Source organism: Dipodomys spectabilis, unplaced genomic scaffold, assembly GCF_019054845.1.
Source record: "Dipodomys spectabilis isolate Male_0828 unplaced genomic scaffold, ASM1905484v1 ptg000297l, whole genome shotgun sequence".
Classification (NCBI taxonomy): domain Eukaryota; kingdom Metazoa; phylum Chordata; class Mammalia; order Rodentia; family Heteromyidae; genus Dipodomys; species Dipodomys spectabilis.
In genome coordinates, this window is record NW_024870974.1 from 22199869 (window position 1) to 22212428 (window position 12560).

The 12560-nt window shown below is 51.8% G+C and overlaps 2 protein-coding genes across 2 annotated transcripts in view; one reads left to right on the forward strand and one right to left on the reverse strand.

Moving 5' to 3' along the window:
• Setd7 (SET domain containing 7, histone lysine methyltransferase) overlaps positions 1–9151 on the forward strand; it is a 26623-nt gene extending 17472 nt beyond the window's left edge. The window contains exons 4-8 of the mRNA XM_042701572.1: positions 524–713; positions 4351–4432; positions 6706–6823; positions 7444–7601; positions 8200–9151. Coding sequence (XP_042557506.1) covers positions 524–713; positions 4351–4432; positions 6706–6823; positions 7444–7601; positions 8200–8380 — 729 coding nt within the window. The 3' untranslated portion in view covers positions 8381–9151. The remainder of the gene's footprint in view (positions 1–523; positions 714–4350; positions 4433–6705; positions 6824–7443; positions 7602–8199) is intronic.
• Rab33b (RAB33B, member RAS oncogene family) overlaps positions 746–12560 on the reverse strand; it is a 27594-nt gene continuing 15779 nt past the window's right edge. Inside the window, exons 3-4 of the mRNA XM_042701575.1 lie at positions 5637–5641; positions 746–756 (exon numbers count right to left, since the gene is read on the reverse strand). The gene's annotated coding sequence lies outside the window, so the exon portion shown is untranslated. The remainder of the gene's footprint in view (positions 757–5636; positions 5642–12560) is intronic.

Below are 12560 nucleotides of genomic sequence, written 5' to 3' on the forward strand. Positions count from 1 at the left end.
CCACTGGAGGGGCTTGTTGTGTTACTGCAGGGCCAGGTAGGAAGCCACAGGGACCAGCTCCCCGCAGAAAGAGGAGCTGGGGCAGCAGTCTGTGGGTGGTGCTGGTCCTCAGGACTCAGGAGAGGGTGAGCAAAAAATAAGGCAGAGTAACTGGAGCAACCCTGATCTTGTGAACGCTCAAGCGTCCGCGGGTAGCAGCCTGCCTCTCGTCTAAGTCCCGAATGCTCCACTCTCCACCAGGGGGAGCCAGAGAGCAGAAGGCTTTGTGAGCTGGGAACCAGGAAAGGTAAATGCAGTGATCCCCTCCTGTGCTCCCCTCAGACTGCGAGGAGGCGAAGTTTATAATAAAAAAAAAATCATAACTCGTTTTGGAAGTAAGGCCCTGGAAGAGTGCCTATCTTAACTTCACAGAGCGCTGTTATTGTCACACTGTAGCGCGCAGGTAGCAGGGAGAGGCTCTTGCACTGGAGATGAACGTGTAGAATATTTTCCGGGTGTAGAATGTTTGGGGTTCTCCTGGCAGGACGGAGGCAGCCTCGTGGGAGAGGTCAACGAGGACGGGGAGATGACGGGGGAGAAGATAGCCTACGTGTACCCCGACGAGAGGACGGCGCTCTACGGCAAGTTCATCGACGGAGAGATGATCGAAGGAAAACTGGCCACCCTCCTGTCCACGGAAGAGGGGAGGCCGCACTTCGAACTGACGCCTGGAGGTAAGCTGGAGCCGCCGCCGCCGGCCGGGCAGGGAGAGGCGCCCTGCCTCCGCAGCTCCTCCCATGGTGTACAACAGCTTAGTGGGTTGCGCCTGGCCACACAGTGGCCACACAGCTAACCAGCTGCCCCCCAGGGCCTGGCCTGAGGCTTCAGTCAGTTTCCATCCGCTGTGAGTGTTAACCTTAGTGACAGGGCCTAGGCTGAAGGCCCAGGGGTGATTTGGGGCAAGAATTTTTCAGGGTGCATCTGATGTGTCTGCATAAGCAGATTCCTGTGATGTCTGTACCTCCCTCCCTCCTTCCCTCCCTCCCTCCCTCCCTTCCTTCCTTCCTTTCTGTCATGGGGTTTGAACTCTGGGCCTGAGCGCTGTCCCTCAGCTCTTCAGCTCAAAGCAAGTGCTCTACCGCTTGAGCCACAGCGCCACTTCCAGTTTTCTGGTGGTTTTTTGGAGCTCAGAGTCTCACGAACTTTCCTGCCTGGGCTGGCTTTGAGCCTCGATCCTCAGATCTCAGCCTCCTGAGTAGCTAGGATGACAGGCGTGAGCCACCGGTGCCCGGCTCAGAATTACCATTCGCTCTTCAGAGCAGATCATGTGGCCGAGCTCCACGTGAGACAGAGCCCTGATGTGTCCGAGGGAGAGTCTGCAGAGTCCCGTCACAAGGATGTAGATGGGAAATTCCCACGCAGGGAGGAGCCAGGACGCGGTTGGTGTCGCTAACTCAATGCATTTTAAATGGCTGCCTCTCCAGAACACTGACACCAGAACACAAAGCAAGAGAACTCTCCAGAGGCGCACCGACCGCAGCAGGGGTTGCGCATGCTCTGTGACGGGAGCGGTCAGTGAACACAGCGGCCACACACAACATGCCGCCTGGAGACCTTGTCTTCTGGGTGTAAAAGTCACCTGGCTGAAGAAAGCCAGGAAAATGCACAGTAGAAAAACCAGGATTGCGTGCGTGGAGTGCCACCGCCTAAGAAAGCTCTCCAGATTAGTCCAATTTCTGGCAAAGCCTGGATGCGTGGATTTCTGGTCCAGGGTGGGTTATGAAGAGAAGTTAATAAATCTAGGCCTTAGTAAGCCTAAATTACACTCGTCTAACTCGAACAGGGAGAAGATTTTTCAAAGCAAAGTTCTCCAAAAATACGAAATCATTCATTTACGTGTAGCTCCAACTTGGATAGCCTTAAATGTCTTTTATATATATATATATATATATAGTTAAAAGTTGAAGAGGGCCAAATGCAGGGTGGGATTCTAGATCGGATCCTGAGGCAGGCCACGGAGAAGCTGGCTACGGTTTCGCCCAGTGACATGGCTGTGCTGCTTTCCTCGTCTTGGCAGAAGCACTGCGTAGCGAAAGACGTCGCATGAGGAGCGGTGTCTCCCCTGGGTCTCTGCCGGCCGGCCGGTGCGGCGTTGTCACCTGGAGTTGGCACTCACAGGACATTGATGATGAAACTTTCAGTGTAAGGGAGGAGATAGGTGTTCGGAGAATTCCACACAGCCCTTGGGGTCAGGACCAGGGATGTAGCTCAGCGGTCGAGTGCCGGCCTAGGAGACACGAGGTATGAGAGTTGGCACCGTGAGAACGGGAGAGTTGGGCTTAAGAAACAAGTGAGTGTTGTTTTCTCTTTTGAATTAATTCCCTGTTGTCGATCGTCTCCTGGCCCGTTGCTGTTTGCTCCCGGATCTGCTCTAAACCCTTCCTCTGCCTGCTCCTGCTGTGGGAGCCTCTGCCTCTCCCCAGACTTCTGTCTGACTTTGGCCAAAGCAGGTGAATGTCCCTGCGTGGGGGGGGGGGGGTCTGGTCAGCACATCTTGCCAGCAGCCTGGCTGCCACCTCCTGCCTGACTCACAGCAGAATCCCAGACAGCACCTGCTACCCCACACAGCCTCAACTTCTGCCCATTTCTGGGTTCCACATGGTTCCTTGCTCTTCTGTCTCCTGTATGAGCAATTCCCTGACTTAAATCCCCTCTTCAAAATATTTAAATGGGCTGGGTATCAGTGGCCCACACCTACAATCCTAGCTACTCAGGAGCCTGAGATCTGAGGACCAAGGTTCAAAGCCATCCCAGGCAGGAAAGTCTGTGGGACTCTTATCTTGAATTAACCACCAAAAAGCTGGAAGTAGAGCTGTGGCTCAAGTGGAAGAGCATCAGCCTTGAGCAAAAAAGCTCAGGGACAGCACCTGGGTCCTGAATTCAAGCACCATGACCAGCATGAAAAAAATATATATACGTACTAAAAGGTCAGGTTCCTAGACATGGATTGGTTTGGATTGTACCAAAAGAAGAAAGGAAGGAAGGAGGGAAGGAAGGAAGGAGGGAAGGAAGGAAGGAAGGAAAGGAAGGAGGGAAGGAAGGCAGGCAGGCAGGCAGGCAGGCCTGGTAACTATGGGCAACCACTAAAGAATTGCATAATGGGATTATTAGTGATAATAATTGACTTTGCAGGAGTAAGCTCTTCAGTTCCCAATCCTGTTTCTCTCCTGATGGGCTCTCGGGACACCCTGTGTCTTCATTATACTAGAGGAGGGTTTTGGGGGGCTAAAGGCAATCCCAGGAGAGCCGCAGGCCTTAGTTTCTGGAATACATTTCTGGTTAGGTTCTGAACTACCATCTCAGAAGTGAAATGACTTTGCTAGGCTTTATTAGAGTGCTGTCCTTGATTCTGGCGAGGTGAAGCCAGCTGCCAGGGCTCTGGTGTTAGATTTCGCAGATGATCTGGTATGAAGAAAACCACAAAGAAACAGAACTATTTTCCAATTTGGTCTGACCAAAGAAATTTGAACATGCCATAGCAAACCATTTTCATGATTTAAAAAACATTTCAGGCTGGGCACCGGTGGCTCACACCTGTCATCCTAGCTACTCAGGAGGCTGAGATCTGAGGATTGAGGTTCAAAGCCAGTCTGAGCAGGAAAGTCCGTGAGACTCTTATCTCCAATAAACTACTCAGAAAACCAGAAGTGGCACTGTGGCTCAAGTGGTAGAGCACTTGCCTTGATCTGAAGAGCTGAGGAACAGCGCCAGGCCCAGAGTTCAAGCCCCACGACTGACCTAAAACAAACCATTTCAGCACTCAAGCAATGTTTAAGTTGCTTGCATGAAGATTTAAAAGCAAACAGGAACGGATCGCCTCCCCCCAAGGTGGGAAGTGCAGGGGTAGGAGGTTTAGGAGCAGGCAGGAGAGTGAGTCTGAGACTTAGCTGCTCAGTCGTGGCTTGGTGTTTTCCTAGTCCTCTGCCCTTGGACAAACTGCCTAATTCTTTTGAGGCTCCTCCTCCTCACCTGACAAACATGGGGACAATACCTACCTCACAGAGCTGGTGTGAGGAGTGGGTGGGTACTGTGGTGGAAACTCTTGTTCAAGGCCAGCTGTGTGCACCTGTGAGCGCTCAATAACGGTCAGTTTCCCTTCCAAAAAGAAAAAAGCAGGTAGGGATTTTAAGAGATGTAGCTGGCGGTTGTGGGTTGTTTTGAAAATGACAGTGGAGGGGGACACTGATGGGCACCTCTTCCCCGACTCGCTGTCCTCCCTGGGATGAGGGGAACAACATCGGTAGTTGATTAGCTCTTCCTGTCCTGGGGGCAGAGAAGGGTCCCGCTCACTGACATTCGGTTTGTTTTTAGGTTCTGTGTACCACTTTGATAAGTCGACTTCATCCTGCATCTCCACCAATGCTCTTCTTCCAGACCCTTACGAATCGGAGAGGTAAGGCTTTCCTTCCCGCCTTGCTTGCGGGTGTCCTGAGGTTAGAAGCCCCGTGGTGGGAGCTCAGCGCCCTGTGGCTTCCCGCTCAGCGCAGCCCTTCTGGGAGGCGTCCTTTTCCCTTGCAGATCCTCCAGATAACTACTTGGGTATTGTGAGGCCGGGCGCTTTGCTCCCTCCCGTTTGGATGGGGTGCTCATGGCAGGGGAGGGCAGGGGTGGTGCCCCTTGTAAAGCCCAGATCCTCTCATGAGTTCCTCATGCGGTGAAAGCTCTAGACTAGGGAAAGCCAGGTGCTGCTAGCTCACACCTGCAATCCTAGTGTATTCAGGAGGCTGAGATCTTGAGGATCGAGGTCTGAAACCAGCTGAGGAAGGAAAGGTCTGAGAGACTCATCTCTAATTAACCACAAAAGCCAGAAGTGGAGTTGTGACTCAAATGGTAGAGCACTAGCCTTGACACAAAAAGGGACAGCACCCAGGTTCTTGGTTCGAGCCCCAGTACCTGCACCAAAATAAATAAATAAGTGAAATGCTTGAGGTGAGAGGCACTGGGTCAGGCAGCTGTGACCCCCCCGCCCCCCCAGGGTCTATTCCCTAGGGTTCTGGTGCCTCTATTGGTGCTGACAGCCGCACGGCCCTCTGGGGGGCATCACACCCTCCTGAAGTATGCCCTGCACCCCAGGAACGCCTCCTTTTCTCCTAAGCCCAATTCACAGGGCTTGGACTCTATCCATTCTGAGGAAACAGGACTTTAGAAACAAACAATGAGAAGTAAGAAAGCATTCCACTCCACACAAGACGAGGCCCTGGCTCTAGAAGCGCACTCAGAAGGTCAAGTTCTATTTCCGCTTCTTGCCTTATGTAGGAGATGCTTTCTAGACACTTGTTCTCTAGCCCTGCATGCATGAAGGGGCTTTCCCTAAGATCCCCAGATCCTCTCCCTCGGACCCGTCTGCTTCTAAGTAAAGACCCCACCTCAGGTTGCTTTTCTCTTTGCCTGCTCATGCGGGGCGGCGCACAGTGTCACGGCAGGAAAACAGACGGCTGGAGGCTGTGGCCACACTACAAAGCGGGGAGGGCTGGGGCTCTGCATTCACCCCAAAACATAACAGCGCTGAAAGTATAGGTGCCAGTCTTCTCTGTTTTCATGGTGACAGTCCTGCCTCCTAATATTCTCAAGACTGTCAGCTGTTTCTGGAGGCAAACGTTTTCTTTGACACCCGGAGCTCAGTAGGTTCAGCCAGACCTTTGCTAGGGATCCGTGAGGCCCAGCTGGACAGGGCTGGACCCCAGGCCTGAAGTTGGGTTCAGCTCTGTCTCCTGTGTGTTTATTCCAAGCCTCAGACAGGAGAAGCAGAGTCTCCCGGAGTGGGTGGAAGCCGCAGGCGGTGGATGGGAACTTGTCATGTTCCCGAACACCTGAGATCGGCATGCAGGCAGCCTCCGGTCGCTGTTCTGACAAAGCAGAGCACAGACCAAGCATGCCGGGGCAGACGCTGCGGCAGCTCAGGACTCACCACGGGGTCGGGATGTGCAGTCCTGTTGCAGAGCAGGAACAGAATTGGAACCAGTTGTTGAGGTTTGCAGTCCAGGAAGGAAACATACAGTCCACTAAACACGGTCATTGCAGCCTGGCTGTCTCAGAGCTGAGAGCGGGAGGTGGAATGTGGGCAACTCCACAGCCACCACGGGTTTTCTCTTCTTGCAAGCCTGTGTGTGAGGAGCTACCGGGTAGATACTTCAGGCTCTGTAGGCCCTGTGGTCTCTAATGCAGCTACTCCGCTCTGCCTTTGTAGTTAGTGCTGCAGCAGGAAGACCCAGTGTGAACCAAATAGCCATGTGCCAATAAAACTTTATTTACAAAAATGAGCAGAAGCCAGTTTTGACCTCAGGTCTTACTAGTTAGCCACCCTCTGCTTGGAGTCCTTTTATTGGCTCTATCCTCTTAGCTGTCACTCATTCATATAACATACTCATCTTGGTATTTAAAACAGGTCTTTCCTACTGCCTGGTGTTGACAAACTTGGCTAATTAACTCTGAGCTGAAACAACCCGCAAGAGAAACAAAAATACAAATGCCCTTATCCCCTCTACTGAGTAGCTTTATGAGTTAATTTCATAGTCCATTTCTTCTGCTCTCAGTGCTTCTGTATTGTGGTTTATTAAAGATTTCTTCTTGCCTTCCTTCTTTTATTGGATAATGAGGAACTGGTCCTAGTTTTGGATTCAAAGCGATCATGATTTGGTTTTTTTCCCCCCTTCTTCTTCTTCTCAGGGTGTATGTGGCCGAGTCCCTCATTTCCAGTGCAGGAGAAGGACTGTTTTCCAAGATACCCGTGGGTCCTAACACTGTTATGTCTTTTTATAACGGAGTCCGAATTACACACCAAGAGGTGAGTATTTCTAACACGTTTCCTTTCAGGCTTGACACTCTTATCACTTGAGCTGACACTTCCAGCTTTTTGCTGGTTAATTAGAGATAAGTCTTATGGACTTTTCTGCCTGGGATGGTTTTGAACCTTGATCTTCAGGTCTCAGACTCTTTAGCTCAGGTAACAGGTGTAAACCACCGGTGCCCAGCTGAGAGGCCTCACCAGGTGTGTTGGAGGGTTGTGGATGATGGGTCTGGTCATGGGTGGGAACGTCCACTGTCTTGGTGGCTGGCGGCTGCTCACGGTGGAAGCCCTGGGGCCGGGACAGGCCTTTTCCTGGAGTACACACGGCCCCCTGCGCATTCCTGCCTCCCTTTCTGTTCTCTCCTTTCGCCTCTTCTGGGTCTCCTTTTAGACGGAGCTCTTTGCTTGCATTTTTGTGTGTCCTTATAAGGAATAGGAGCCTCCCTTTTCTGGGTAGAATAAGGAAGCCCAGCTAGTAGCTGCGCGGTGTGTTACTCCATCCGTGTGCGGAGGGCTGGCGGGCTGGCGCCGTGAAGCGGCGGGTGAATGTTGATGCGTCGGCGGACCTCTGCCCCTCTGAGAGCGGGCGGCCCCCAACACGTGCCTTGTGTCCGCAGGTGGACAGCAGGGACTGGGCTCTCAACGGCAACACCCTCTCTCTGGACGAGGAGACGGTCATCGACGTGCCTGAGCCCTACAACCACGTGACCAGGTACTGTGCCTCCCTGGGCCACAAGGCAAACCACTCCTTCACTCCAAACTGCATCTACGACACGTAAGTGACGCTCGGCGGCAGCAGGGCCGGTTGACGCCTCGGGGCTTGGGGTTAGGAAGGGCCTGGAAAGGTGTTCCTAGGTCTCAGAGATGGCTGCTCCCCCAGGATGTGCCAAGAAGCCGGGCCATAGGCCTCCGCAGTGGGCTGAAAGCTCCAATCCAGAAAGAATAGAATGGCCAGGCACTGGTGGCTGAAGCCTGTCATCCTAGCTACTCAGGAGGCTGAGATGGGAGGATTGAGGTTTGAAGCCAGCCCAGCCAAGCAAGTCTGTGAGAACTCTTGTCTCGAATTAAGCACCAAAAAGCTGGAAGTGGAGCTGTGGCTCAAGCGGTAGAGCACTAGCCTTGAGCGCCCAGGCCCCAGTACCAGCCCAGAAAGAAAGGTAGGGAGGGAGGAAAAGGAGAGAGACAGAATGTCAGATATGCTGGGAAAGGAAGGCAGAGCAGTGCATCTAGACCGTGAGCAGGCCATGCCTGGCCGGGTGTTGTTAAATCTAAATTCTAACACGCAGCCGGGCGGGGCTGAGGTGTTGTGTGCAGGGTGCTCCTGGCTGAGGCCAGAGCTGCTGGCCCGTGACCTCGTGCGTCTTGACACCCAGGTTTGTCCACCCGCGGTTTGGGCCCATCAAATGCATCCGCACCCTGCGAGCTGTAGAGGCGGAGGAGGAGCTCACGGTGGCCTACGGCTATGAGCACAGCCCCCCAGGGAAGAGCGGGCCCGAAGCCCCCGAGTGGTACCGGGTGGGGCTGAAGGCCTTCCAGGCCACCCAGCAGAAGTGAGCGGCCGGGCCTTGGGGCCAGACGCCCGGAAGAGACTTGGATCTATGCACTCCTTTCATCCGCAACAGGACGACCGGGGATGGCTCTCGCTGTGACTTCAGCCCCTCCTCCCGAGTTAGCACCACTTCCTCGCGCATACTAACTAGGTTTGACTGTATTACTCATACCCGACTTAACATTAGGTAGCTTCACCACGGTGTCCCGCTGAGAGGTATTGGGAGCACTTGACGTAAGATAGCATGATGCTCTTGAGCGGTTTGGGTCTAAATCTGGACCACCTTTGGAGATGCCAAATAATCAGACTAAAGGAAGAAAGGGGTATGTGTTCCATCCTGTTGTTGGTTTTTCCATGTTTTTTTTTTTCCTATGGCCAGTGTAAAATGTGTGACACATTTGCACATGTGCCCTGTGGAGGGTAGAGAAAACGATTAGATCTTCACTCTCTAAACATGGTAGTTTGCCTTTTAACCTTTGATCTGTATTTTATACTAGAATGGCTTTGGTTTGGGGATTTTTCCCCCTCTAGTAGGCAGAAAGAAGCCACTTTCTGCTGGGACCCACTCCCTCGCCTAGATATCCTGGAATGAGAAAACTCCTGAGTGGGCTTGCATCTCTGATTTTGTTTCTATACCATCATTTCAGTCTTATGTCCTAATATCAAGTACTGGCTCTTAGGGCCAGGGTATTATTATAGAATTATTATTCTCGCATGTAAACAAAGATATCTTTGCTTTCAGATGTGAGAAGAAGTGAATTTACTTTGTTTGCATTGTTATGGAGGAGTTTTATATATATACATATATATATATATACACACACACACACACACATATATATATATGTATATTTTAAGAAGGAAGAAAGGACAATTAGTATTTCTAGGCAGCAATTGTGGCACTTTTCCAGTATCTTTGATAATGCTAGTAAGTTTCTTTCTTCTTGGGTACACATTACATGTACATAAACCTAGCGCAGTCTGGCTTGTGACATGTCATTGAATTAAAAAGTCAAATAGCAAACCTTGAATTCTGCATTAGAATTCAAGAATTTCTTTGAAATCAGTACAATGAAGGCAGACATACTGACTGTCAGTTACAAAGCAAAACTTAATGCTAAAAACTGTTCATCATGGTCATTTCAAAGCTCTTATTGCTTCGAAGCATCCTTAGCTGAGTTCACACCTGTGCAGTTTCAAAGCAACAGCATCCGTAGCATTTTGGCCATTTCGCAAGCCCGGTGAGATTCCAACTTCAGAAAGCGGGAGGAAAGCCCTTGTGTTTTAGGCCAGCACATTAGATCTGTGATTTACTGGAAAGGCTCCGAATGAATTCTGAGAGTTGGGGCTTTCCTAAGTACGCTCAGCACATGCCCATGCGCTGTCTGCTCCTGCTGCTTGGAGGAGGGGCAGGAGGGGGGAGAAGGGGGGGCAGGAGGGTGTGGCCCTGTAAGCCACTGCTCTGCCTCGCCTGAGTAGTTCAGTCTTGAGAGCTGAGTCCTTGCAAGTTTCGAGGAGTTAGCAAGCCAGCTGAGGGATGCTGCGGGTGTAGAGGAAATGTAAGGCCTCGGACAGCAGGAAGTTGGCTGTCAGCTGGGTCACACTGAGCTGGGTTCGTAGCGAGGCTCTCGTGAAAGTGCTCCGTCCTCCTTGCCCCCTCCTCTGGCCAGCTGCTCACAGTGACCAGTCGGGCAGTCCCCAGATGGAGGACGCAGCCCTCAGGACAAGCCCAGTACCGCCGACCTCCCGTCTGTCCCAGGCCCCTTGGCACTGCAGCTGTGGTGGTTTCTAAGAGAAGCACTTGGATCTGTTTGGAAGCTTAAGCTCTTCCCGGGAGAGCAGCTGGTCAGGATTTCCAGAAAGATGTCCCACGAAAGGAACTGAGTAGAGGTTTCACATCAAGAGTTAGGAAGACAGGGTTACTTCTGTTCTTTGGAAAGAGACCCTCTGTTGGATGAGCCGGAGCCTTGTGTGTGCTCACATATGACAGTCCACTGAAATGTGTTGCAGTGTGTTCTCATGGGTGTTTGACACATGAGGGTTCATGGAAACGTGGCAGAGGTGGATGGCTGTCTCCAGGAGAAAGTTGGCTCTCATCGGATCTAGTCAGCTGGGCTTTGGAGCTGGGCAGGGAGTGGGGCAGGGAGGCGGGAGCAGCTGCCAGTCCCTCCAACCACAGGCTGCGGCCGGCTGGCTTTCCTGGACCACAGCGGCTGCTCATGACTCCAGCAGGGCCCGGTTTCTGTCCTAAAGAGCTACTGCACTCTCCCATTGGAGCCAAGTTGAATGTTTCCATAAAAGGGGTGGATGAATTGTAAGTGGAGATTTGGCCAGTGAGTAGACACTGAGTGATGGCATGCTGGTGACACTGAATGCTAGCACTCCCGTGACGCCATAGGACAGCATGCTGGCTTGAACCCAGCCACCCTCAGACCCCTTGGGAACCACACACCCAGCCAAGCTCCCCCTGGCTTCCCCGGGACACTCTGCACACTCCCTGTGTCTTCCAGCAATCCCTTTCCTCTTCTGCACTCAGAGGAGAGCCGGGGCCTGGGGGTCCACGGGAACCAGCCCAGCCCAGCACTCCATTGTCTGGGCTCTGAGCTCCTCTCCTGCAGTGCCGGCCTCTCCCCCGCGGGCTCTCTGCATGTCTTTCAGGCCCTCCCCTGGGCCCCTGTCCCTCGGCACTGACTCCAGCGCTCTTGTCTGTCTGTCTGCCTCTGTCCTCCTGCTTTCCCACACACATCTGTCCACTGTCTTTCCTACTTCCTTCCTGCTCTGTTTCTCTCTCACATAAAGACATACACACATCCACATACATCGCTAACTGCTATTCCCCCTCCAGCCCCCCCCCACAACTTCATCACGAGAGAGAGAGGCTGGAAGTTCAGTTCTAGATAGAGAAATAGGGTGGGAATTAACTGCTGTGGAAGAGTGTTTTGACCTAAAGCAGAAAAGCCCTTGATGAATTATTCCACCTCTCTCTCTCTCCACACACACACACACACACACACACACACACACAGAGGCTGTGGAAGGAAATGGGCAGGAAGCAGCTGCATCTGGTCACTGCAATGGCATTGTCATCACAACAAAAAACACGGCTGAGCCCAGGCATCCAGGGAATACAGACGCACCTCGCACTCCCGCAGAGCAGCGGGCGCCTGCACGTGCATGTCTTCCATGGGGCTCCCTCAGAGCCGCCTGCATCCCCTCCCGTGTGAGCAGACCTTCCCGTCGCATCTTTCCTGTGACAAGATACTATCCTGTATTAGTTAGGAGCAGGTCCCAGCAGGCACTGGTTCAGACTCCCAGAAGTCACCGGAAAGATGGTGCTTCCAGCCAGCATTGAGGACATCCACAGACCGCACACAAGAAGGACTGGAGAGGTTTGCAGACCCCGTTTTTAGGTGACCCTGCCTCCCCCTGGATCTCTCTGAGCATCCAAGAAGGAAAGTTGTTTTTCAAGATCTTTTTGAACCCATGTGGGACTAGAGTTCACCCTCTTTGCACTCTGGGGTTCATTACACTTGAAAAACTATTTCCTTCTCACCAACAGTCCTCCCCCCTTCTCCCCAAAAAAGCCAGCACAGCCAAATGTCATCTGCAATATTTAAGTGATATCGTAAACGTGCGTCAGGCTGGTGCCAGTGTGGTACCTGGCCTGGCTTTCACCCCAGCAAGTCAAAACACAAACATGCCCCAACAGCAGGTTCAAGGGTTTTGTGGACAGTGAACGTGTGGCACTTTTAGTACCTTTCGTTTACTAGGCATAAAAAACTTCAATCACTCACCGAAAAACGCATTCTTCTAAGAAGGTAGATAGGTTTTCTATTTTCTTTCAAGGAGCTGCCTCCAATTCTGTCTTCATAGTGATATAGAATCCAGACATCTTGTCTTTTAGAAAAACAAGCAGAACTACCTCGCCAAACAGGTAGTTTCCATGTTTCTTTGCCACAGATCAGAGGTTGACAAAATATATTAAATTTACATGTACTTGAGGTATCTTGATAGATTGTGTTTGGGGGCTGGTTTTGTTTGGGGGTTGGGGGGTTGGGGTTTTTTTTTTCCTTGACTTTTTCCCTTCAGGAATTTGGAACCTCCATGCCAGGGGTTTTGTTTTGTTTTTGTTCTTGTTTTTAAAATACTAAATTTTACAAGTTTTCTTTTGCCAAATGTGTGCGT